General features: G+C 38.9%; 1 protein-coding gene across 4 annotated transcripts; it reads right to left on the minus strand.

Annotated features, from left to right (window-relative positions):
- Window positions 1–4,209: 4,209 nt before the first annotated feature.
- On the minus strand, window positions 4,210–27,315 carry LOC111254114 (phosphatidylinositide 4-phosphatase SAC2-like). Of its 4 annotated transcripts, none has more exons than XM_022814638.2 (31): window positions 27,077–27,315; window positions 26,091–26,418; window positions 23,929–24,009; window positions 23,596–23,738; window positions 23,012–23,281; window positions 22,414–22,583; window positions 22,049–22,169; window positions 21,132–21,203; window positions 20,787–20,906; window positions 20,512–20,691; window positions 20,092–20,219; window positions 18,920–18,965; window positions 18,442–18,611; window positions 18,029–18,121; window positions 17,727–17,825; window positions 17,190–17,349; window positions 16,811–16,897; window positions 16,356–16,498; window positions 15,877–16,011; window positions 15,258–15,354; window positions 14,511–14,753; window positions 13,996–14,232; window positions 13,512–13,631; window positions 13,161–13,303; window positions 12,353–12,426; window positions 11,613–11,710; window positions 10,898–11,091; window positions 10,147–10,274; window positions 9,444–9,689; window positions 8,814–8,962; window positions 4,210–6,724 (listed from the first exon to the last, which is right to left on the minus strand). In XM_022814638.2, the coding sequence occupies exons 2-31, from the start codon at window positions 26,185–26,187 to the stop codon at window positions 6,572–6,574; spliced, it is 4,197 nt and encodes a 1,398-aa protein (XP_022670373.1). In that variant the 5' UTR covers window positions 26,188–26,418; window positions 27,077–27,315; the 3' UTR covers window positions 4,210–6,571. The 4 variants fall into 4 exon arrangements, with proteins under 4 accessions (XP_022670373.1, XP_086832033.1, XP_086832035.1 ...); XM_086975907.1 differs by having other exon boundaries at window positions 27,257–27,306; XM_086975909.1 differs by having other exon boundaries at window positions 27,283–27,297.
- Window positions 27,316–27,466: the final 151 nt, after the last annotated feature.

Raw genomic sequence — 27,466 nt, forward strand, 5'->3', positions numbered from 1 at the left:
CCGCACACGACTTACAAATGAAAGTCGGCATCTATATATAACCGCTTTTTGTTATAGACCATCTACAGGGGTGACAGCGCACCGGCAGAGTTGCGAGGCTGATCACCGCGCAAATATACTATTGCGGTGTCTGTATCGTGTTCTTGTGGGCCTTTGCGTAGACGATATGAATTATTACTTAGCGAATCTGTACCGTAACCCCACTTTACTGATTCATAGAAACGCAGCTCCCCGTTCGCAAACGCCGTCGTCATTGACGGTAAGCAGTAGTCATTTGTCCAGGGTCAGGTTATTGCCCATATCCATTTCGACGTTAATTTCTCATAAACTTTCTCCTTGTTGTTTTTTCCTTAATTAAACGACAACAGAGAGAAGGAAATCTTGGAGCTTGAGTGTAATGGCCCTAGTCGTTTGCAGCAGAGTGCGTGCATCTGTATCAGTTAAAACTAATGCGTTGTAAGAACTTTTTGGCAAAAGCCATTGTCCACTTCGATGAACAACATATTATTCAGAAACAAGATGTTTAACAAACTACGCCGAAAGCGTCGGGGCAAGCGGTTTTATCTTGCGTTCATAACTAAGCACCAAACAAACTTTAGAGATGACATCAGTTGGCGTCAACTGTAGTAACCACAAAGTGTTGCTCGGCCGAACTTCGTCATATCGACTCATGAAATGCTATTACTATCTATTATTATATTGGTATTGTCGCCCTAAATACGGAGAAAATACTCGAGGTGTGGACATCAGGCACGATTTCTCATAGAGCTATGAGTTAAGCTCAACGAATGGATTGATTGGTAATCAAGTTCACTTCGTTGATTTTGGCCATCGCAAAGGATCGGCTTGTGAGGTTGAGAACGTTCCTGTTGAAGCTATCTTGCACCAGAAATAATCTTCGGTCAAGCGGACAGACACAACTGAGAAAGATATCATGCGTCCCGGAGGAGGAACTAGCCATGTTTGCTACTGTAGCTAGCCTAGCGTGATTGATACCCAAAACGTTTGGCATAACACTCGCCTTTCATCCACCCGACCCTCGCTGCCCAGATTGAAGCTGGTTTGCGTGTTTTCGATTTGGGCTCGACTCAACGATCATCCCTCGTTAGCAATCTCGACTGAAAGTTTGTCACCAGATGTTTACGCAAAGTTACTATATAACGTCGCATTGCTAGTGCGATTTTCGGCAAAAATTTGTTTAAAAGCTGCCCTAATAGAACGCGACCTATTGTGGATGCTCGTTCTATCATATGTAAATTCAGACACTGAGTGACAAACCGTTACTGGTCGAAGAAGAACGTCTTAACAATCCCTTTCAATTTCGAGCTTCTATGTATTTAACTTTGTAGCAAGTCCCTTTTTGTCGATGTGGAAAATTTCTAAGGAAACGAAGAATAATTGATAAGAAATGTTGAAGAAAAACTACAAAAACACAATCATACCACATTAAAATGCGGCTGCCTCGACCTCGCTTAGGATTCAGTTCACTAACATTGTAAGATAATGTTATACGATATAAGATATTATAGTATCTTGTATATATATGATATATATATATAAGAAAATAATATATTATATATATATATATATATATATATATATATATATATATATGTTATTATTAACATTCAATAACATTAATAACTCAGTGAGTTAACTACTTAATAATGAGATAAAAAAAAAACACATTTAAATACCTCAATGAAATGTTAGGTAAAACCTGTCTCTATTCACTTTCATCAAACTGGATTTCGTGCGGCCGATTATGTTTTCAGTTATATCAGAGGATCACAGTTGCTTGAAACACGCTATGTTCATCCACCACGCACAAGAACTGGCACAGTTCCTGGCACAGCCACATAGGGAAACTTATCCACTGAACACACAAAGGGTAGTGTACTCATGCAAGCTTTCAGCCTATTTTTTTCCTTTATAACTATAATTCCTGTTATTTAGAAATAGTTCATAGTCATAATGTCAAAAACGTTAAGATTCGAACCAGCTGTGGCCGCATGCTCGCTTTTCATGGTCAGTATGGCAAGCCACTCAGAAACCTCCGCTATATACTGAAAAGTATCTGAACGTCCTGTGCGCCAGCTTACGTGGCGGCTCCAGCTGACTATAACTTGTAGCATAGTTTAAGGGCCTCGAAGCAAGTTTCTGAAATTATCGTCGCTCATATTTATTCTAGCTTACGCTAGTCATTTCGAGGTAGTTTAGCACGTTTACAGGATAAAACCTTCCAAAGAACAATATATGCCACTACCTTTTTCCATGTTCAAATTCGAAACAAGGTATATGTTTTGCGATTTTTGACACCTGAACACTAATGTGCCCTGACAACGTAGGTTTCAACAGACAACCGTACTAACGGGAATTGAACAGTAAATATCCACAGATCATTCTGAGCAGCACTTATGACGTTATATCAAGGAGACGTTGCAGGATTTTTGAGCCAGTGGTTCTGGCCCGCAAAAGGCACACTGCCAGCGTAGTAAGTCACCAACCGGAGGGAAATGAGTTGATCTAGGTTCAAATCTTGACGTCAGCACCCTCTGAGCCAATAGTAAAAACTTAGACTTCTCCTTCTTGGTCTCTTTAGGTGCCTCGTATTGAATTTCCTACTTTAACAGGAAGCAACGTTAAGTAATACACCGAAGCCTGTTATAGAGGGCTCTTTAATATGGAGCTAATGCTTTTAAGGGCCGTCTCGCTCTCAGCACTGCTGTAGTCAATCTTGAAGGACCTTAGTCACCTAATTTTCATGACATTATTGAGCTGGACCGTTTTCTGATCAAAGAAGTTTTTCGAACGACAGTGGACTTTTATGAGTAGAGTCGTCAGTTAAGATCATACATTGAGCCGACAAAAATAGGGCCCATGCCTTCGTTCCGTCTGGTCGTTCAGATCCACTGGGCTGAAAAGAAAGGTGATCTCATTAGGCCTGTGGCGCGCACTTTTACTACATAGCCTATACGGCCACCTAAAGTTGCATCATTTGAATGATGAAACTTTAGGTAGCCCAGCCAAGACCCTCGATGCAGTTGTCCTTAAAACGAATAACTTGATATTGCAACAAAATGCGAGGGCATTGTTGTAAAAACCAGTGGATGGGCAATACGTTGTAGCCCAATATATCGTTTCAGTTCTAGCCGTGTTCATTCTAAAAACAAATCTTTTACAATACAAACATGTTTTACTAAAATTTAATTGAGTAGACAGAGGCTTGTCATCTATATGGATGCCCAATAAAGTATTGAACATTAAGGATCGATAATGATCTAGAAGTTAGAGACGTCGAAAAGGTTGACGATCCTTTTCTATTCCAACTGCATAACGCAGGCCTTGAGGCCACGATGAGGTTAGATCGAAATTCTCTTCAGGTTTCAGATCCCTTTTAAAATTTTAGATTATAGGTGGGTATGCTAGTGTCCAGACGTACAGAAAAGTCGTAGGAAACTTTTAGCCCCTTTTGAGAGGACTGTTGTCTTAGCTGCTCAAGGCTCTTCTAGCCTTGCTTTTCTTGTAGTTGACATCGTCCTGGAACCAAACCTGGGTACCGGATGGAGAATCAGTGCTACGCTACGCATTGCGCGTTTTAGCTGCCCAGTTTGCAAAGAACTGGTTGAGGCGGCTGAGGTTGCATCCATAATGATGTACCAAAAGCTCTGGAGGGCAAGCAAGAGACGAGGTCTTTATCTTTTGCTCCACTGTACACACAGACTAGATTTAAAGCACATGTTTACTGAATTAAATACTGTCTAATCGATGCGAAAGACCAAATTATTCTTATACCTCATGGTTCCTTCAAGAGTAAATACTTCTACTGGCCATCTACCGGTGAATTTCGATTAGCCCTAACCTTTTGTTCAAGCTAAACACAGGCTACAGACGCCATTGGTATAGGTCTCTGCTTGCGCCATAATTGCAGATCCGACTGATATAATGGACGCCCGGTTTGAGATGGCTCGATTTTGACAGCTTTCAACACATGCAGGCCCACTAAATGGTGAATGTACTCTATCTCTGGTTTGAAATGCTAGCATTACGATAAATCTAAAACGACCTGGCGTGGAATCGCATCCCAAAAGTGCGGCAAAAATGCAGGCAAATCGATAAAATGGCTAAATAAGGATTGAATAAGATATAACAGACGAAACTCGTGTATTTGTTGACTATATACCCCATCAAATAAATTCATTCATAAACTTCACAACGTATTCGATGGCATCAAGGCGATTTATTTAGTCTTAGTATTATTATTATTATACATCATTGTCAGCATCACGGCAGCATATTCGTGTTGTTTTAACGTATTGCGTTTGTATCTATCGTTCGAGCCCAGGTTGTTGGATTTCGAGCCACCTTATGCAATCCTTCTAACGGAATCTAAATCAGATAACTTGGAGACAAGCCTTGCACACAACTTAAACGACTCAGAGAACGCTTTACAATATAGTCCCCACGTGAAGTGTGTTAATTTTTCAATTTTTAATTGGAAAATGCAGATTCTGCAATGGGTAATTTTTTTTACTAATCGTTTAAGAATAATAGCATATATGAGCATTTTATACATTCTATATATATATATATATATATATATATATATATATATATATATATATGTGTATATCTTAAACTATTACACAAACTAGCAACAAAGCAAGATCACAGACGGAAAAATAAATGGTGCTTCCTTTAAATTGAATGTACTCTTGTGAATGTACGTTTCATAGATATGAGTTCATTGCAATTATTAAACATAGTATTACTATTTGTTGATTGTTTCGACATAAAGCTGTCTTCTTCAGCAAACAACAACAAAACAATCATTTGTCGGGTAAACTAATACTTTACCCGCATATATTAATACCAATACGCTACTGAAACCTCCATTCAGCGGGCATATGGCTCGCTGCGCGATCGAAAGACGACCGCTGATTATTTAATAACATAACGATAACGACGTCTTGCTTACGACAACGTAATTGTTTTCACGCATATTAAGACAATTGTACGTCATTTCTACACTGAACAATGAATGTTACAGAAAAAAAATTTAACAAGCGGCGACGGAGAAACGAGGAAAACGTTTTGTTCCCCACTAATTTCCCAAAGTGTCGTCACTCGGCTATGTGTCCTAATAAAATGACTCAAGCAAAAGCTTTAATTTTGAAATAGATAGCAAAATGCTCCGCGATACACCTGCTAGCCGGCAGTTAACAAAAGCCTAGAGCAAGGAGCCATTATTGTTGTTTAGGAGTCCTTGATTCGCTCAAGCGACGCTCCGATTGAACCGACCGAGAATCCATCGTGCGGATGATGAGAAAAGAATTTTACTTGTTATCACTTAACTGACACATAAGTTACCTGTTAAACCTTGTAACTAGTTTCTAATTAACACAAATAAAGCAAGGAAAAACTTGTACATGTGCTTTCTCACTTTGCACCTCATACTCGTAATTGACATAAGTGAATATATATGAATGGAATGCATTTAATAACCATCAATGGAAAATTTGTCTCAATTTTCAGAAAGTAGAACTGATCAGAGCGCCCACAACTACCTTCTGTGAAGTAGCTCACAGAAAGTAGTTGTGGGCATAGAAAACGAACACACAATCTTTCCAGCCGTCTGGAAGAACACTAGACATACGGCACGGTTGGGGGCCGTATGTCCTACAAGATGATTCTCAATTTAACAGTCTGATGAAATCAATGTTTCGTAGATGAAAAATAAACTGGATAGCTGTAAGTATTGCTAGCCAATCAATACTTGAAATGTTTTCTTCATCAGTGCGAACTCCCGACTCCCGTATTGCTCTCTATCCATCTACGATCTAATAAGTACAACCTCAGAATCAAATCAAGGGGAATTCATTAGAAACGCATATCATCATTGCATTATCCAGCAGATTTCACCTTATCGCTTCACGCTCACGCGATTTGATCGAAAGACACACTCAAGACAGAATCACCCAATTGGTCCTGCCTCCGCTACACCTATAACCATCCGGCTGGATTTACTAGATATCCACAACTACTGACCACCTAGATAAATACTTGCGCGACGACAAACAAATTTGAGCTAGACATTGGTCAAATACTACAAAGTAAAGTCTAATTAAATATAATGAGTGATTATCCAGCGAGTGCGTATATAGCTTATAGTATACGTACTCCGTTGAATATCTGAACTTGAACCCTTGAATACGCTGTTGTACAGAGGCTGATTTCACCAGAATTTAATATGGATATTCATAGCCGTGTGTCGAAACACTCAAGTACTATATATATATTAAGCCCGGAAAGCGTGTTCCGTGTGTTATTACCGATTGTTCCTTGAATATATAGACATTACGTACTCACTAGCTATAATAGCATCTCGGCTATTTATCTCCAACAGATTTCTGTAATAACAGAAGATAGGGCGGCTGATTCTCTACTGGTAAACAAATAGGCGATTCTGGCTCTGTATTATCCAAGTCGCGAAATGTCCAGATTGTTGCCCAACTGAATACTGTTGGCGCCTATGTTGAATTTTATATACTATATGCCAGTTGCTATTGGATCATACTTCGATAATAAGGGTTTTGCAATTGGCTTTGCGTTGTGCTAGCGCCGCTGCTTCCTCCATTGTCATCTCGATTCCGCTACCAGCGGCTGCTGATGATCGCGAGGGACTCTTAGCCAGGAGAACACTTTGGCCGAATGACTGAACGCCCTAGAACAGGTCGCAAGAAGAAAAGCAATGATTGTAGTATAAAGTCAAGAGCTAACAGATTAACAATAAAAAAGAAATTGAAATAAGTGCTTTTACACGAAGTTCTAGTCTGGCCTGTGTTATCTTAGAAATTAGTCGACTCACTATCTATAGTCTGACTATGAGAGCTATTATTAGCGACATAAAATAATGTCTAACCCGCAAAAAAGGCACCAGAAAATACCAGCTTTAGTGAAGCACATCATACACTTCAATTCCCATGACAAACGAAAATCTTTAATAGTCAGTTTATAATAAACATAGTCATCAGTATAATTAGCTGAATTAGACAATTAAAAGAAGCTAATCACGCGGTAAAGGTGTGCTTATTTGAATAAGGAAAGGCATTCCATGTGGCGAAGCGATCGCTCTTTCACCTGACATGCTTCCCTGCGATACTACTTTTTCCTATATAAGTACTCGGTTAATATCGGTTTATCTCTCATCGACCAGGCCAGCCCTCAAACTGTCAAATCACATGAGAAAATTAACCGAGGACCTGCAAGGACTCAACAGCACGATAACGCAATAGCGGGCTATCTCAGTCAATCGCAAATAGACCGGAAAACTTTCCAAAGACCTGGAACAGCTAAGGAAACGCCTAAAGAGAACATTCTACTAGAAATCTATGCTGCACAAGGCCTTGCACAATTATTAACAGAAGTGGCTCGCTACCACCAAACAACTGTTTCCGTACTCTGTTTCCGTGTTCCGTAACGAGGACTGCATTTCAGAAATAAAAAAAGAAATAAGACGCTACCAAAGATCAAATCACTGGATCGTTAATGACTACTGAAAACAAATATCTAACTTAGACCCTATATTGCGACAAGAAAAATGTCACCACGATGAAAAGATAGGTTTTCTTCTTCGAGAACTGTGCGACATCAAGCGACATGCCTAATTTACTGGTAGCATATCTGCAGGGTCTGCTAAAGAGATTCAAGCTGGTGAATACCATTTACATGCTTGTAATATCTGGGCAGGTCAAAAAGTAGTTTCAAACTGTTACAGAGATTAAAAATAAAGATCCCGCTCTCTTTCTACAAAAGGAAATTGCCAAGACAATGTGCTCTTGGAGAATACGCTACACAGCGTAAGCTCAACTTTAAAAGCGTATACAATAACGTTCATAAGAAATTCATAGTGAAGAAGCGCAATACGCCAAGCCAACGAAGTCTTCACGGCAGACTATAAAGAATGGATGAAATTCCAGCGAACACTTGATGGAGCCGTATGCAACAGTCGAACAGATGCCTGCAACAAAATCCGATCAGTCCATGTGCCACCCTAAAAAAACCACTTCCGAATGCTGTACACGATTACTAAACGTCTGGCAACACCTGAAAAAACTAACGTTGAAAGCGAGAGTAATGCAGGATGGATCGCCGTCTATCGTAGTGAAGAAGTCTGGGCTGTCAGTGTGCATCCCGTTCTCATAAGTTTTTCAAAGATCGCTCGATAAAGGCGATCAGACACCTTCGGAGAGACTATCTTATTCCCTATCCACAAGAAGGGTTTAAAGGCAGATTCCTCTAACGAGCGACCGGTATCGCTAACGTGGCGTGCGGGGTCCTAGAGGGTGTCTTAGCTTCCGTCATATGCAGAAAACCAATGCACAAGGACTAACACAGCATGCATAGTACAACTATTGAATACTTAGTCGGGCTGGGTAACCTCGTGCAACAACGGCTATGCTATTGTATGTCGTTGATTTCAAAAAAACGATAAAACATTTCTGAGAAACATTTTTGCCCAATATTTACAAAAAATTTTAAGGATTAAAGTCTGTTTCAGTTTGCGACAACAAAAAGTAGGAAGACACCGATAGCCCAAAGGTTGTTTAATTGCAATGGGCCTGAATTTAACAAGGCAAAGAGGACAACGGTGGAGTACCTAAACGGATGTTTAGCATAACACAGTAAAATATAGTGTTTATCGACAAAGATAGGCCTATATTGTATGGTTCTGTTTATTATCACGACAGACAATAAGGACCGACACCTAATCCCACATTGTTATTCATAATAAAATAACACCTGCTACTTACTTTTGCGATTTTGGACAATGGAGACAGAACCAAGTCCTTTTTGATTATATGTATTGGGGTTGAAGGAGATTTGAGCGGCGAAGCACCGCCTCCTGTTAGTGCCCCTGGTGAAGTTAGCGCGCTCTCTGAATGTGATGTCTTCATGCGACCTACCCATATGAGTAAAATTCAATTTAGAATAAACGTAATTTCCGTGAATGACGCAAGAAGCTTACCAGTTGTATTTCTTAGGCTGTACTGTTCGTTCTCAGTGCAAAAGATAAAACTTAAAATTTTTATTCCTACTGTTTCACCATCTCACATTTAGTAATTTGTTATTAATGCAAACCTATTTCGAATTATACGTTTGGTACCGACGCTACGTATTGCTTCAGACTTGGGATCAATATAAAATTCTTAAAACCGCTCTGCCATTCGAAAACCCGTAGCTACCGTCGAAGACGATGTGTAGTAATGTTTTCACAGTACTTAATGTTTGATACTTTTTCCAAGGCACTCGTTTTTACGGCTTATATGCTGAATAAACAAGAACATAATAATATAGCAATAACAAAGTTCTCAAGCAAAATGTGCTCTGGAATTTCTATGCAATCAATTTTAACAAAAAACGTGTGTGTCTTTATGACCTACCTTCAGAATCCACTGCCTGTGATTGTTGTTGGATAACTGAAAGCTGTGAAACAGACAAGTTAGTTGAATGTTGTTGCTGCTGCTGCTGCTGCTGATGTTGTGTCAGATGCAGAGCCGGCCCCCTTGCTCCAAAAAATACACAGCGTCCCGAAACATCGTCTCCTTTAAGGTCGCGTGTCCCGCTTTCGTCAAGGGTATCCGTCGATTTTGATATACCCCCGCTACGAACTCCACCCATAGCTTTCTCTGATTGAACAAAAGAACAGATTTATAAAAAGCAACATTAGGTAAAGCCTGCTGCTCTATAGACCTGTACTTTCTACTTTCAATTGTATTTTATCTAGCACTTTTAACAAATTACTAATTAAATTTTTAACATTCGCCTCAATTTGACAGAGGTACTTAAAACCCACCTTGTGCACGCTGCTGCTTTTACATTATTATTAGTATAATGACAATGCGAAAAGAGCTTGACATCACCGCTAGGATATGGACCAATACGATATTGAAGTAGATATCTGTTTCAATATCCTTGTCATAATAATTGTTGTTCATGAACTGGAGAAAAGCAATTTCATACTGGTTAAAGCCTGTTTATTTTTATTTTTTTTTATTCGTTTACAATACAAAATTTCTACGTTTTTTTTTTCGCATCATTTAGTAAGTATATTGGAAGTAATTACGTTTGGAAGTAATTACTCACCGGAAAGTGATTGTGAGGTGTATCCAGTCTTTGTTTCGCCAGCACAGCTTCCGGAAATTGCAGGGTCAACGTGAATCGTGGGTGCTGCGCAGAGCGCTTCTTTCGACGCATTAAGGCTCATTCGATGCCTTTATCGTCAACCGCAAGTTACATAAATCATTGTCAGGTTATCCGAAGAAGATCTACTGTCAAGATCAGATCTACACGGACCTATACAAGACAGTAAGATCAGACTGATCTTCTGTCACACGTATACCACTCCTTCTAAGGTTGGCTGGTCTTCCCTAAACAGCCCTATAAGCTACGCAAAATGTTACACTGCCAGCTAATAAAATCCAACACAGGGAAGTTGCAAATGGTAATTATAGATTCTATTTTAAGACAATGGTTCTAGATACTATCACCATTTATAATGTATTCTTTCTCCCTGACGAGAGTGCACTAGTTACCTAGTAACTGTTACCTCCGAAAAGAAAATATTTTTAAGTAAAAATATTTATAAAATGCGAGAATGAATGGGCAGTATATTTTATTATACATCAATAATAGACATATTGTGTAAGGATAGGTGATCTACATATCTCCTGGTAGTTTACGATTGGATCTAAGATTATGCTTATTTCTGTTTTTTTTTTAAAACATTCAGCTAGCAATTTTCTATTTTCTAGGTGAACTATGCGGCCTTTGGAGGTTTCAGTTACGCACACGAAGGTCTCTCTTAGATGAATATGACTTCAACGGATGTGCAAACCTTTTCTTAAGTTGCTGCAACGACGTTTTACGCATCGCGTCAAGAACAAAGTCATCAATTACGTTAGACGCGTCTGTCGCCGTGGACTGATGAATTAATGCTGATTGGGATAGGACACCCGTGTGGAAGAGTGTCGATCGACTCGAGCTCGCGCAGCCGGCTACATTACCCCCCGAACTGCCACCCGAGGAGGCCTATTATAAACATAACGTTCAGATGAATCAACCAATGTTGTAGGATAATTGTAGAGCATATACAGCATATATGCTTATCTCAGGCATATAATACATTAATACCATAAGGATACACTCTATGTGTTAGTGTTGTTTACTACCGTTTTTTATTGTACACTCAAGGCTGTACCAGTTATACAGATATTCAGCGACACTTTGTTTGACATATATCCCGGAGTTTTAACTCGTAAGCATTCTATTGAATAAGTAGGCATTTTTATCGAAATTAACAAAACTCAAACGAAGTGTTATATCTCTTTATAAAGCAGGCTGTTTAGGCTCTTTGATAATTTGGTATGTCTTGGTATTTTTTTGGTACGGAATAACTTGATCTGTTGTGTGCCGTACTTTGTTCAGATCTAGAGCATTGCCTACAAACAAATAATAAGCTAGTACAATTAAAATTTCATAAACAGCGCAGGAGTTGCCATTTAAGAAGAACCCTGCTTTAAAAAAAATAGATATATTTTTGCGCCTCTTACCTGTGACAATTTTCTTCTGAGAACCTGGCTTTCCGAGTCATGAATTTCGTCTTTAAAGCTCGACGCCAAAATTCCGCAGCTTTCCAGAAGGCCGTCATCTAAGCAAATACGCAAGACATCGCTTTATTACATCAAGTTAAACATTTTAAGCATAACTATCTTAGTCATAGAAAAAGTATTACTACAGAATTTGGATAGGTAACCTATAAAAAAAATAACCAACAAATTAGCGACACTTTTGTTGTTTTTCTTATCTTATTATATCTTGTATCTTACTACTTCTTCTTCTGTTTTGGCTACGCTTTTTACTAAATTTTTATTCAAATGTTCAAATTTCAACGATTTCAAAATGTTGTGAACTTGAACCCAAAATAAGGGCTGTTGAATATATACCTGCCAAATATGGAAATCATTTAGGGTTTAAAGTATAAACTTTAAAGATCTGTCAGTGTAGTCACAATGAGCGAAACGGTAACGCGAACGAAGCGCGTATATGAAAGTATACAAAAAATACATCTTGTTTATTTCAGCTCCACAAATGAAATAATAAACGACTCACAGTGTTTATACATTTGCATGTTTTACAACTTTCTCGTTGGAGACTTCTACGTCAAACTATCTGACACTTGACTTCGTAAGTAGTGAGCCAATAATTACATTTTATTAAGCTCTACCTACCTTTACCATTAGACAAATCAAATGTAACACACTCGTATGTCATGAAGAGTTGCATGACCTACCAGTCATCTGATTTAGTTCTTCAAAGGGCGCTCCCAACAGGTCCGAGCACTCAGAATAATCGGAGCTTAGTGTCCTATAAATTGAAAAAATTCACTGTTATCCTTAAAGCTGCACCACTTTTTTTTTTTTTTTAAATACTAAATATCGTGCCGAAAGGGTAAAACTAAAATCTTGTTTTGAACAGTGAAATTTTAGTATTCTAAAAAACTGAAGAACATTTATAGTAGGTTTTAACGTACGTTGCCAAAACGAGTCGCTGAATGTCGTTTTATGATCATCGTGAACGCCAACTTCTATTGGCCTAAATTATACAATTTCTGGAAAATAAGAATCCTAGAAGTTTTTTTTTTCATTCCGAGAAACGAAAACCCAAGTGATTGAGGCTTGTGTCATCCTAGTCCAACTTGGCGGCTTTTTGCTCATTGCACCCTTCAAGGTTTAATTCTCTCTTGCCAATGTGCTTTCTTATACAAAAGTCACTGTACATATTGATGGTCTTTTTGGTGAGCAGAAATTCATGCTCGGTAACTCAATTCCTTCACACAGAATCAAAATTTTATTTTTTATCAATAACATTCTTCTTTTCATCGTGCCTGCTACTAGGATTATGCTGATATAGACGAGCAACATTTAGTTTGTAACTGTCAGGAGAACCACCTTCTAAGCAAATTCGACGCAAGAGTAACGCATGTGTTCATTGTTTTCTACTATTTTATCAATATAGTTCTTATCAATAATAACGAAAGAATATCAGAATACGATAACACAGAAATTTAGCTATAATAACTGTTACAAATTCAAACGTGCCTGTCGATTGAAATATAGTTAGGCGGTTTGGGTCGTTCCCTTTCTCGGCGGGAAAACATCTCGGCCGATGAGACTGCTCGATCCAGATCTCCGCCTGCATTACACGCCAACATAAATCCGCATCTTTCCAAGGACACAATCTCCTGAAAAAGGATATACAATGACGTCGTCTCGAGTGCCGGCAAATACTACTTTTTTTCAATATAGTTCAGCTCAAGTCGTTCTTATTCAACCGGATATACCGCTTTACGAAACTAACATAATTGCAACTTAAGTGATAATTATTAGAATACAACTGTGGGAAATATTTCTAACTAATCTACAATCAAAACGCATAGCAACCCTATTGACCTCTGAATTTGGGGCAGCTCCTAGAGTTTTCGCGGAACCCTGTGGTGTCTGAGGTTGCGCCGGAGGTTCGGGACTAACTCGATCTTCACCCGCCTGCTCAGCGACCGTCATCAAAATTGCCTGTAGCACACATTATACACAACATGCGAATAATATGTTTCGACATACATACAGATGTAAGCGCTCACTCTTACTTAAACATTCTTCTGAAGTGTTGGTTTACAAGGATAGGAGTTTATTATTAGGGTGAGTTGTAAAAAAAATGAAAAGCCATAGAACATGCGCTATACACCCCTAGGCCTTCGAGTACATGAAAAACCTGCTGTAGTTTAACGTATGAACACCATAACTGTGCTTAACTAGACCGACTACTCTCCCCATTTTTGTGTTATAGCTTTTAATTGTTGTTTGGAAGCCTTTCGCCCGTATTTTTCAATCACTGTTAGCTCGAAGGTGAAGTTCAACCTAAGCATCTATTTATTACCTGTGAGGATCCACCGAACGCACATCCACCCCACTGCCTTGATGAGCCCCCGACACTGTCACGGCAATTGCGTCCTCCGTTGATGTCCCCTTCATATCCGTCACCGTACGAGCTACTACCACCTCCAAGTGACGAAGCTACAGAACCCGAAGATCCTCCCGACCCCTGGCCAGAGCGTTTCATCGGGTTCAGGCGCGAAAGTTGCGATGAAACAGAGTTTAGCGCACGCGAGCCTACCTAAAAATATTTAAACCGTAGCGCAGGACAAAAGGCGATGGATACTGGTAAAATATACATTTCTACTAAGTACACCACGGCATTTGGTCTTTACGAATATTCCTAAGCTCTTATAATCAATTATGTCTATATAATGAAACCGCCGACTACATTACTGGGCGTAAGCATTTAGTACGATTTGTAAACATATTAAATCTGCTTTTTTATGTTTTATTTATATTATACTTAACGGCATTTATTAACACACCCTATTTTCAATTGACCCTTTTCGTTCGTACCTGTCCAACAAAGTTCATCAGTTGCCCCTCTGAAATATTTCTCGGTAGCGATCCAGCCGGGGGTAATGGAGGCACATCGAGTTGGGGAGGAATTCTGCCGGCACCAACAACGCCACCTGCTGCCGTCGAAGTTCCAGTTCCTGCTGCCGCATGCTGGAACAACAGGGCAGCCATCTTGCTGCGCCGCCGCTCCAACTTGCCTTCGAAGAGTGGAACGTTGAGACTTTTTACCGAAAGTGCCACCTAAGAAAATTTAATGTGCAGAATCAATAATCCCTATAACCCACAATACTTCATATCCAATATTTAAGCCTAGAAAGTTCCATATAAGGATGGAATTAAGAAAACTGATTCAAGTTTGCACGATAATATCGCACAATAAGCCGTCGCTAATGACTCGATACGGTAAAGATAGTGATAGTTAAAATAGAATTTAAGAAACTTGTTCAAAGCTGTAAAGTTTTATTTACTTGTTTCATTATGTTGCTAAAAATAGATTTTTTTAAATCTATTTTTTTAAAAGTTTGCGACTTTTAATTATATAGGGGCAAAATCGAGTAACAAGCAGATATCATTTCTTTAATGGTAAGATAACAGTTCTATAGATACATGCATGGCAAGAGTTCACGTAACAGTATACAGCTTACTATTATATATAAATATAACTGAATTAAGTTTATTAATTTTGCACTATTATTATTGTAGAATATATTAGAAGTCTTATGAGTCAATATCTAAAAGGATCACCTTGAGGCTTTCACAAATAGCCCGCAACGACTCGATTGCTTCCTCTTCTGATGCTATTGGGACCGCTACGTTGTTAAATAAACGTGTCGAGGCACACCTGCAGTTTAAAGCAATTGATAGTGCAAGGCTATAGGTTACAAACGTGGAAAATACTAATGAAATAGATATTGCGACAGAGACCGCTGAAATTAGAGAAAAAAAACAGAAATCAAACAAGAAGTTTTTTTTTTTAATTATTTGAGTCAAGCTTTATGTGTAGATAAGAGTTTAATAACGCCAGAAAAGGAATTCCTGATTCAAAACAAAAGTTCAATAGGTATTTTTCGATATTTTTTTTTTACGTTAACGATAACAATTTTACGTTATAGTAAAGTGATAAAAAAAATCGAATTTGATTTCGAAATGAAAAATGAAATAAAGAATCTAAGAGAACAAAGAAGATAATGCCTAACCTGCTATTTCTCCGCACAAACAAATGGCAAGTCGAGATTAAATGTTATTTCTCAAAAAGGTCAGCAAAATTATTTAGTTCACAGTTACAACCAGATCTGATATAGCTTTCTGATAGCGCAGTTAGTTTCTACCGGAATAGGCTTTAGGATGTTTGTGGCTATGTTACCTGAACATATGGAAGTATCCCCCTTGTCCACTGACGAGGTAATGCAACCGCAGGCAATGACGACGACTCTTAAATAGTGATGGTTCAGGGCCCATTTCCATCTTCTCCAAGTCTTCCAAGAGTACCCGCTGGAATCTGCCACAAACAAACCGACAGCTCTACAACGTCAATGCGCGTGTGTGCGTGTACAAACATCACAACAAACCCATATACAATGCATAATTGGGGCTTCTCGATGACCAACGTTAGTCGACATTCTGCGATGAAGCTGAATTTCTAAAATTATAAATTACGAACTTCAGCAACATTCGTTGAATACAAGGCTTCGCCTTAGGGGCACAATTAGTTGTCTATCGCATAAATGACGTATTCAGAAAACACAGACACGCTATGCATGCGCGACCCGTCACAAGCCACGTCCAGTTAAACGCATTACGATCCCTAGGCAACCGGAAGTAATTTTAGCCAGTTAAATTTACCTGGTAATCCGATCCGTAAGGTCGTCATATTCAGCTACAAAGTACGCTTCATTTGTAAGCAAAAGTATCGAGTCCATGTCAGTTGCTTGCGCGTCACCAGTTGTTGGGTCTGCGTCGATTAGAGCCCAGCCGCCTAAACAAACCTGAAATTAGAAGACGTACGCAGATTAATATCATTCGTGTACATTACGGTCACACTACCAATTTCAAGCAGAAAATAGCATTCTTAAAACACCGTACACAACTTATCTGGATGCTTCTTACAGGCAAAGACTTCCAGCAGTATGAGAAATGAGAGTTTTTGACCCTTGCGAAGCAGTGTGTTAAAAAATTTCTTATGCTATAAAAACATTATGCATCAATACCTACATGGTAGTAGCAATCCCTTCCAAGCTCTATATTGTCAAACCTAGTTTTGCTTTCCAAGAAAACTGTAAAGCTCTCTCTGTGCGCACCTCATCTTCGGGGACGAGCATTTTCTTACAATCTTCAATGAGCTGCTTGACGTGCTCATGTTGGCATCCCTCCAATAACGACTCCACCTGAAAATATTGGTTGGTCAGAGGTGGAAGCGTTTGCTTTCTGCAATTGGAACAGTATATGATGCTCAAGCAACACACACGAACACTGAACTTTTCGTTATCGCTATACACCTGTACTAAGCGACCACTCTTGAGGAATAGCCTATAAAAACTAGCCAAAGGCTAAATAATTACATTGTAATGTTGCATAGATACCTATCAGTATGGACACGTCTGTAGCTTTCCAGGTGATGCCTCTGTGGACTATAAGCAAACGGAGCCATTTCAACGTCAGTTTAAAGTTTAAACTTACTTCGACGACAGCATGTTTCACGGATCCTATCTGCCCAGCTGAACCCACTGACGGTTGCTGTTCGGGCGATACAGCCATGTCCTCTTGATCCACGGGGTTGCCTAGCATTAAATCGATTACCGATTGACGGTAGGCGTCCCGAAAACGATTCAAATAGTATCTGCGAAAGCAAGACAGCCGCGTCAATTCCTATGCCCGAATCATTTTATTTTCGGACGAGCAATATTTTTTAGGATGAAAACGTATACCGCCAACACAATGTTCACGTCAACAAATAGATGCACAAAATACGGCTTAAAAGGTGAAAATAATTCTATTTTAAAGCGTTGCTCTTTGTAATACAGACCGAACGATACTTAAACAATTTTGCTTGAAGCAGATATTTCAATATAAGCCACTTTGCTGTAGAGTAGCTATCAAGAAACCGATCATGTCAACTCTGATATATTCGAAACGTATGAATAAAATCATCTATTGCTGGAGGTATCGACTAGATATTGCACTGTATTGTAGAACGCAGGCACTGTCACCCTATACCTATTAGCCGAGTTGTATCCATCCTTCATGAGCCCCGAAAGCTTTCGCGCGCCTGTTCGGGTGTAATCACCTTTCAAAGCCACCGTCCCCGCATACTGCCTGCAATTTTAAATGATACGTCAATGCAAGCCACAAGATAATTTAGGGCTTCGGTAAACACGACTGACGGGGAACTTTCGGGGGTGTCAGTGGTTATGGTAAAAAAAAGGCAGCTAGTGCTGTGATATATCATCAATCGTCATAATTCGCAAAGTGTTGAAGACTGTTCTGTGTGAGCCAATGACCAATGAACGAATGCTTACCGGGAGATCGTGTCTCCATTATTAGCCCATGCGGCCTGGAATGCGCGACGAACTGCTAGCGGAAGGCTCGCCTCCGGTGAAAGCAAGCCCAATCTGCAGTAACGTGTAAGATTTACTGATTTGTACGTCGCTTAAAAGAAGCCCGTCTAATTATATCCCCATAACTCTACTTAGGTTCGCAGACCTTCTAGTATAAACAGTCACGATGCCAGGTATAGAAAGTGTTCATCTATGGAGATAGATGGATGCACACAAGCGGTGCTGCTGTCAGTCTCATATACCGGCATGATTCAGGCACTTGACATAGAAACACTGTACATACTAGGATTTTTCCTTTAAGTATACTTGAATCAAGTTGAAATAAGCTCTTAAAATGAAGAGAGAAATCAAAAGTCGGAGATGACCCTACGTACCGTAAAAACTGTGTTTCCATAACATCTCGCGCTATCGCTGTTTGAACAACATTCGTCCTATCTAGACAATCGATGCAGTTCACGCGGAACACAGCCGCCTGTTCGCAAACAGCATTGGCCCCTCCATCCAGCCACAGATATGACCATGCGTCCTTTAGACCAGGATCCTCCTGACGTAACAACAGGAATCCAATCATAAGAGAGCAATCTTGTAATAAAGCACAGATTTTGAAGACTCGATTTATATTTCAACGTTCGCAACAAGAAAACTTTATACAATAAATAAAGCAATTAAAATTATCGTGTAATTACTATAGTGAAAAATATTTTTTTCTTCGCCTACTTGTTATACAGCTTTACTTAAGTAATGTACAGAAATGTTAAGTGGAAAAAATATATTACTCAAACATGTTTTATTTTTCTTAATAGCTAAAAGCAGCGTGTTGTAAGTTGTTTTTTTTTTTTTTTATTAACTAACCTTCAGTTTGTTGGTCAGTATCGCTACGTTCTCGAAGTGCATGCCCCTATAACGTAAAAAAGAAAGAACAATAATTGTCTCGTATTCTTTTTCGATAGTTCTAGCTGTCTATCCAATATATGAAATACAGCTTTTTTTTTTTAATTTTTTATCAATCAGAGTGTCACTTTAGGTGCAACAATATAAATCACTGGAGTCGTGCAAAGCCATTCTATGGCACAGTGGCTTCATCACTACCATACATTCTGCACCATTTGGGGAACACAGAAGACAAAAAAAGAATTTTCCCATCCATGCAGGCGCAAAGCGGTTGACTCAATGAATGCGTACTACATTCAAATTCGGACAAACTTTGGCGGGCTGCTTCTAATAGTGGGCATCCGTACGCTCGCTATTCTTGGCACCAGAAAAAAGCTAGTTTTTTTTTTCTAGAACAAAAACAAACTCATCTTAGAGAAAAACAGTGCGCTTTTGAAGTTTGAGCGAAGATCAGCTATTATTTGATATGCTCACGCCGCATGAACCCCATCGAGATTATAAACTTCATGCTTTATCTATCTGAAATCGATGATCTATGTTATTGCCAGTTTTCACGTGGCTTCCAAGAAATGAATTATTATTATATATATATATATATATATATATATATATATATATGTAAATTAAAAGGCAAACCGCAAAATTCTCAATAGTGTTAGTATTCAAAGCTCAAAGATGCATAAAAATCAAATTCATTTTCGAAACACCTGGATCTTTTATATCAAACTTAACGGCCTTTTTGAAGAGCAGGTCAACTGTCAATTAGCTCGTCCAGATGAGCTCTAACAGCTATTTTTTTTTGAAGAATCATTTTGCATTTTGGCACCTTTTTTTACTTATTGGCAATTTAGAACGCTTTTATTTTTGGGATCTTTAACCTGCTATAACCTCAATATTTAATTCCACTGGAATTGTCTGTGTGTAGCGAATTTGAAATACACATCAATGAATTTATTAATGTTAATTTGCAGACACTTACTAAGTTTTTTGCAGGTTATCCAACTCATCAGCTCTATTCAGATTTCATGTTTCCGTGATTTTCGTAAAGATTCTCACTAATATGAAACTGTTTACCCACTTGACTCATAGCATGAGTCAAGCGGGTAAACTACCTGGAATGGAGCGGAACCTACCTGCAATAATCGTGAAAATCGAAGGCGACGTAGGCAAGCTTTGGAGAATCGAACCGAAGAATATGTTCAAGGTATGCGCGAGCAATAACACCTTCTTTACCAGATTGTTCCACTAATGACACAATAACCTGTGGTGAGGTAGCGAATGTTTTATCAATGCACATTAGATTCTGAGACTCCCGACGCCTTAATTAATTATCGCCAAAATACTGATTTTTATTATATAGAAGCTTCTGAGGTTTTTCCGACCAATATATTGCCAACCTAAATAGTAATTACAGTTACTGGAACTTTCGTTTTCTGCTTTACTCTACAAGTGTATTAGTTTTCCATGGCAAATATTAACTAATGTCTGTATATCAGCTTATTTGACCTATTTGGTGTTATTTTCTCTGTAAAAAAACTGCCCTGAATTCGTACCTGTTTTCCATACAATTCAAGCTGTTGCTCAAAGTGCTTCCGGAAAGCGATCTGGGTTTCCTCCTCACCTCTATCTAGTTGTGGAGGGGGACGGTACTTGACGCCTGGCTGTGACCAAAATAGTGGGACCGAACCTCGAACGAGCACAAACGACACTACATGCCGGCCAAATTCGAACATCTAAAACAAAATGCGTCATTTGACGTTTTGCTTTTGTGTACACGGAGATACACAAAAGTAAATATCGGCTCAACACCAAAAAAGCGATTACGGACCTGTTCAGTTTCGACAAAATTAGCGCACTTTCCTTTCTCGTCAACACCGCGACGTTTGTAACGAGTCCCAGCACGATGTCGACTTCGTCGTGAGATCAGAAACATATTAAAGAGACGAGTCTGAAATAACTCGTATGTCAGTGTGTCGTCAAAGCAAGGCAATTCTACATCTAGAAGACTTCAATATGAACTTCCTATGTCAACGTTGGTATGCTTTAGCAAATATTTACATTAAACAAATCCATTTTTAATGCGTAGCACAGTTTTTATAAAATACCACTACCGGCTAGTTCGCAGCGTAAATTAAAAAAAAAAAACCTAATTTCTATACAATTTCGAAGTTACCTGTGCTGGTGGGTTACACTCAACCCACGTTCCGTTATCCTGAGTGAGATAGACCTCTGCAGAATTGTCGTCCTGAGGAATATTATTATTATTACTATTATTATCGGAAGTAACTGTAGCCCTTGCTTCACGCTCAACCCATTTTAAATTATCCCGCGACAAATCTAGGCCTTTGCAGCAATTACAGCATTTGCAAGGTTTGCTTGCATCAACCTCCTCACCCTGTTGTAAGTTGACAATTACACAAAACTGATTTTTTTGCTTTAATCATTATGTTCCTTCATCTCAGTGATCCCCTAATTATCTTTGTGCAGTTCCAGTAACTGGTTACCCTTATGCACTAACTTCGTTGCAGTGGTTATTACAATGCCCCAGTCGCAATCAGCTGACGCTGCTGCGTCAATTGACCGCACTTGCATCTAGTTCATCATCACCACGCAAATATCCCCAAATAATGATGGACATGGACAGATTTTCCATCATGTTTGTAGTAGTATCCATTTACTTTTTTTAATTCAAATAGTTACGCTTATTCCTAGGAAGTCTTAACGGTTCACGAACGAACCGTCAAGAAAGTGTAGATTTGCTCAAATTTGCATCAACATCTAAGCGAGACATACATCATTCTTAAAAGCATTTAACAAATCAGCAAAATTTCACGAGTAAAACTTAGGTAATACACAAAAAGTCCCAAAGCAACAACTCTCCGTTGTCGATATATATATATATATGTGTATATAAATTGGTTGACATCCAGAGGCACATATATATACACACCTATGTTCTATAAACAACCCAGGTATCCTGAATGTCAACCGACTTTTTATCGCTGAAGCTAATGTTCAACGTATGTAAGACACCAGTAGATCGTCATATAATCCTCAGGATATATCTATGATAATCCTACGCTATCAAACCTGAATAGCAAGACGATCAATTTGAACGAATCCTTGAATAAGGGGTGTGATCCATGGTAAAACCTCTTCAAGCTTCAAATGGTTCAACAGCTCCGAGATCATCGCACGGTTCCAAAAGAATCTGTAAAACAACTTTATTTCACCATAACCTGTACAACTGTATGCAATATGGTTATAAAGCCACATAACAGCGTTTTTTCAATACACGAGATCTGAATTAAGTTGTACTTGGAAGAAAGAAGTTAGACTTGTCCCTTTTTCTTTTTAAAGTGTCTGGTAGTTCTGTAGTTATTCGTTAGTGAATAGTAAATAAAGGGTTTATTTCTCTAAGAAAATCCGCTTAATTGTATCTAGCGTGCTCGCACCGATCATCATAGTTGGCCCAGGGTCTTTTTTCGCGCTCTTCTTTGTTGCCACTAGCCAAGCGTTCGGCTTCTGTTCGCCGAATACTTTCCTTGCGTTGCATCGTATTGGTAAGATCGCCTTTTGGCGAGAAGTAGAACGACTCCGTTCCGTCAAACATTTTGACCAATTCCTACATAAAAAAGGAAGCATGATTTAAGCGTATATCCCTTACATTTTCTTCCTGCTATGTCATGTTTTTAAAATTTTGTCTACATTTTCATTCACCTACTAACATTTTGTGTATAGTGTTCATCGATTCATGCGCTTAATTGATACAGAAATGCTCGCTCTCCGTCGAGCATAAATTTTCACGAGGTCTCCAAATCCAATTCCGATTAGAAAAAAAAAATAGATTGTATAAGCATGCCTAGATAACCTAAAATGTCCAATGAAATAGCTTGAGAAAAATAATTTACTAACCTTTATGGTTACCACATATTTTTATAAATTAAGTATATAATATAATAATATATTATTAATAATAATACTAATAAAATAAATATATATAAATTTGACAACGCTTGAAAATTTGTTAAATTTGATAGTTGGCCAACTTACATCGAGAAGACGTTGTTCATATTTTTCCTTAATGCTGTTGGCGGTTGCGGAACCTGATGCGCCGCCATAAGGCCGGCGAGCACTACCAGTTGTTCCCCCAGCTGCAGTGTGCTGTAAAGTAGAGGTTGCGCTTTTCAAGGAACTCCACGTTTTCTGGATACCTCCAGATGCACCACTGCGACCCCCTGTGGTAGCCCCATAGGTTCCCGCCAGGCTGCGTTCAGGGCTTGGCTCTGTTGCGTAAGCTCCAACATGATGCTTACGACACAACTAGAAAACAGATGCAGAATAGTTTAGCATAATGACGTAATAGCGTTTAGGTAGTCGTGTTTTCTAGTTCCAGCCTGTTTTTTTTTTACTCACTATCTATTTAATATGTTATTGCACATAATCTAACAACTCTATTATGATTTATTAACAAAATTTCAGCTTTACCAAAGGCTCTGTAAACATATTAATGTTTTCCAGTATTCACCAACATAAACATCTCTACTTGGATTTGCTTAAATATTAAATAAATGAAAAAGCCTTTAATATCGTTTGTGGCAATTGTGATTAAATGCATAATAGTTTGAGTTACCCACATCAAGATCGCCGAACGACACTGCTGGTCCCTCTGTCGTAAGTGGGAGAAGTGCAACTCGGTTAACTTTGAACACGTCGGTCTGATCTGGTAAAACTCCGACAATGGACGCATTTCGGATCACAACCAAATATGGAGTCGACTCTGCAATATGGTTATCAGTACAATTGGGCAATTGAAGGCCTCTTCGATTGTACCTACCTAATATTTGTCGGCGTAAAACTCAACCTGTCGAAAATTTTCCATTCAATAAGCGGTTCGATCAACATACAGGCCATATGAATACTAAAAGGCTGTTGTTTCAAATCCAAAATAATTAGCAATAGGATCTTACCAGACGTCGGTTGAAACTTTCCTACGATGCCGTAAATTACGCCAAGACACTGGGGATCTGTTAGCTCTGCTAGAGAACACACTGTTTACAAGAAACATCAAAGAAAGGGATGTGTTAGAATGGTGACTACCATTCTTGTGCTGATGATAATTACTATAATTTTTATTTTGTCCCAATGAACAGCAGTGTCGGATCGTTGTTTAGAAATCACGTGTTACCTTCTATGGGGCCTAACGTAGGTATCTTATTTATGTCTTACTATCACCTAGCTATGGAAGATCACTTGACTTATGCTAGAGTTTTTTGTTAGAATACCATGCCCGTATTATTAAAAAAAATAAAGTAAAAATGTTTGAAATTACCTTAAATTTCTCAAACATTACGTATCATGCGATGTCCAGATTATTATCATTATTGTCCCTTTCTTAGCCCAACTTGTCGATTTTATGGTTACGCTTGACTCGGAAGCTACATTAGAACATGTTGGTTGGAGTAAAGCGGTCATAGATGTAATCAACAACCACACCACGATCAGCTATGACTTGTTTCTAACGGCTTCAAGGAATAATTATTTAAATATAGTCGAAAAACTATCGTCCATTTTCCTAACTAACTTAATGACTTACAGTTTCCATTTATCCGTTCATATCAGAGTCGTGCGTTTTGAAAGCTCTGATTTAACAATAGTAGATATGCTAACATTGTTCGAATGCCTTAAAGATGAATGAACTATATATGAAAACTCGCTATACGTAAGAATTTTATTGCAATAAAGACACAAATTTTTTTCAGACCCATGAAAAGATTGTACTGTTTATAGTAAGGATGCGCTATCGGAAGAAACGGCTTAAAGACGGTTCTGTCGCTTTTGTTCTGGAAATTTAAGTGTAAAAGATTCTCTTTATAATGGTCGACCGATGACAGAGTTAATAAAATAACCTGAGCTAAACATCTACTATTAAACAGTTACTTAGATTACTTAGAGAAAGCTGGCTATGAAAAGGCTCAATATTTCGATGTTAATTCGATCATGTTTTCACTTGCAAAACTACAGAACCACAACAAAATACAGCCGTTTCTAAAGCAACTGATCACGGGAGATGAAAAGCAGATCACTTGCAACAATAATGTGCAAATAAAAATGACAAAAAAATGTGCCACACAGTCTATGGCACAGCTCGGACTGATGTCAAAAAGATAATGGTGCAGGTAGGGTGGAATTGGAACGAAGTCGTGAATTATGAGTTGCCGCCGCTTGGCAAGACGATTAGTTGCTACTGTCAACAACTAACAAGATTACCTCAACTCACTGAAAAAATATAGTGGAACAGAAAAAACATTGCGTGGCGCTATGGCAATGCCAGGCCACATGCATTTTTAGCTACCCACAAAAAAATTGAGCAAACTTCAAAAAGTATATTTCAATGCACCTACCTAATGTGGGGCTCAGATTTTGCACAATCATACTAGCACGTGTTTTGATATCCGCGAAACTCCTCGGGGACGCTAAAATTATGTTTCATGGTGATGGAGTTACAATGTTACCAGAGAAATGGCAGAAGACCATCCAAAAGAATGACGAATATTTCGCTTAGTTCTATCATTTGGCAATATAAAAATATAAACTCAATACTTTTTCGACAACTCAATACAACAAAAGCTCAGCCTGTAAGAAATTGTTATGATGCTTAAACATGAAACATTGAGAATAATATATGAATACATATAAAAAGGAAATAAACACAATTATAATCAACCACAGTCCATTAACCTGTTTTGAAGAAGCCAAGTACTTTCATGTTAGCGAAGTTAGCTACCACCGACAGATCGAATAGATGTGCTAATTACTTGTCGTGTGCTCGTTTTACACTTAATGCTAGAACTATGCCATACCAAACTACTTCCAAGTTAGCATCAACCAAACTAACAGCCGAATAGTAATGGTTTTATAATTTTTCTGAAAATTGATTCCTAGTGTACCTATTACTATTTGAGGTCTAGAAAAGACCTCTCTTGTGAGTATATACATTACCTCATTTGCTCAAGACTCCATGTTTAAAATTTAATGCCACCCTGCCCTTTATAAACAACAGGGCCATAAATGATAATCGAGTTTTCTTCCCATTTGCATGTGCTTCTCAGTTGTTACGCTGACAACTTACCTCGTCGGGCCATTAGGCTGCCATCGATCCTGCTGCACCATAGTGAGTGTTCACCACTAATGAGAATGTAAGCGGTTGGACTGCACAATACCTCCATAGTGGTTCCGAACTCGCCTTCACAACAACAGCAGCTCGAGATGGATCATTCACGAGTACCTTGCACTTAAACATTCACTTTTCCACTAATACATCTTCACTGCTACAGTTCAGATCACAGTCATAACCGATGTGATCTATCTAATACATCGCTGGTTCTGGGCAATTTTCTCCGCGCCTCACAAAACACACCCCACGCCCCTCTATCTAAAATCCAATAGTGCTTTCCTCTCTGTGAAAGATTACAAGCGCAGAGAAATTATACGATCAATCACGCTACAGACACGTAATAGCGTTTCAAATCAGCTTGTAATGTCAACAAGAGCTAGCAGTGTTTCATTGATCTGCTAATGAAACTAGTGTATTGACTTTGAGAAGCGAACGCAGAATTTTTGTTTGTTAATTCAATTTTTAAGCGAAATATACAAATATTTGAGGAGGAAAGTCAGACTGTATGTTTCTCTGCTGTCGACACTAGGCTGACCATGCAACCGGTGCGAAATTAGCTGGCGAGTTTTTTTTGCCTCGAATGGCACTCACGAACGTACACTATGTATACAGCTTTATAGCTGTAGCACTCCTGCTTTTCCATCTGCCATGCAATTATACATAGCTTGGTTTCGTGATGGGTAATCAACTAAAACAGAAGTATTTATGGAGTGAACATTCTGAACTCCAATGGAACTACACTAGTCACACTTGTTTCGCCGTCAACAGGCAGGACGAAGAAGAATCCGCGAACTCAATAACTCAAATCAGAGCTCCTCTCAAGCACCCAGTACTATTTATTCACCTTATGGGTGAAGTGGCAAGCAAGTCGGATCCATAAACAAGGCTATAGGGTGGATCTTGTCATTCATATAATGGACAATGTCTGCTGACTAGCTTACTCGAAAGGTGGCTGTACATAGCGAAGGAAAAGTGTCGCGCTATTTCAATACAGTGTCAATATCCCTTTCGTGCTCGATTCATTCATGCTCAACATTATATAGGACGAAAAAAAGCACTAAGCGAGATTGTGCCGATACTGAGCAGACAGGAGTCAGCTGACAGAAATCAAATACACTAACGCTATCCAACGGCAATTGGCACCCACGCAGTCATTCACACCAGCAGCGCCGCTTCGACTACTTACACGCTCGGACACATATGCAGATACATTCAATGCACAGGTGGCGAGGCAGAATTGCGAAACTTTGGGAGTTATCTGCGCGGAGAAAATCGCGCAGGAATTCGAATTGACGGTTTTTAGACCCGTTCTATTTTCTAGCTTCTAGAAC

Source organism: Varroa destructor, unplaced genomic scaffold (assembly GCF_002443255.2).
Source record: "Varroa destructor unplaced genomic scaffold, Vdes_3.0 BEIS01000007.1, whole genome shotgun sequence".
Taxonomy (NCBI): Eukaryota; Metazoa; Arthropoda; class Arachnida; order Mesostigmata; family Varroidae; genus Varroa; species Varroa destructor.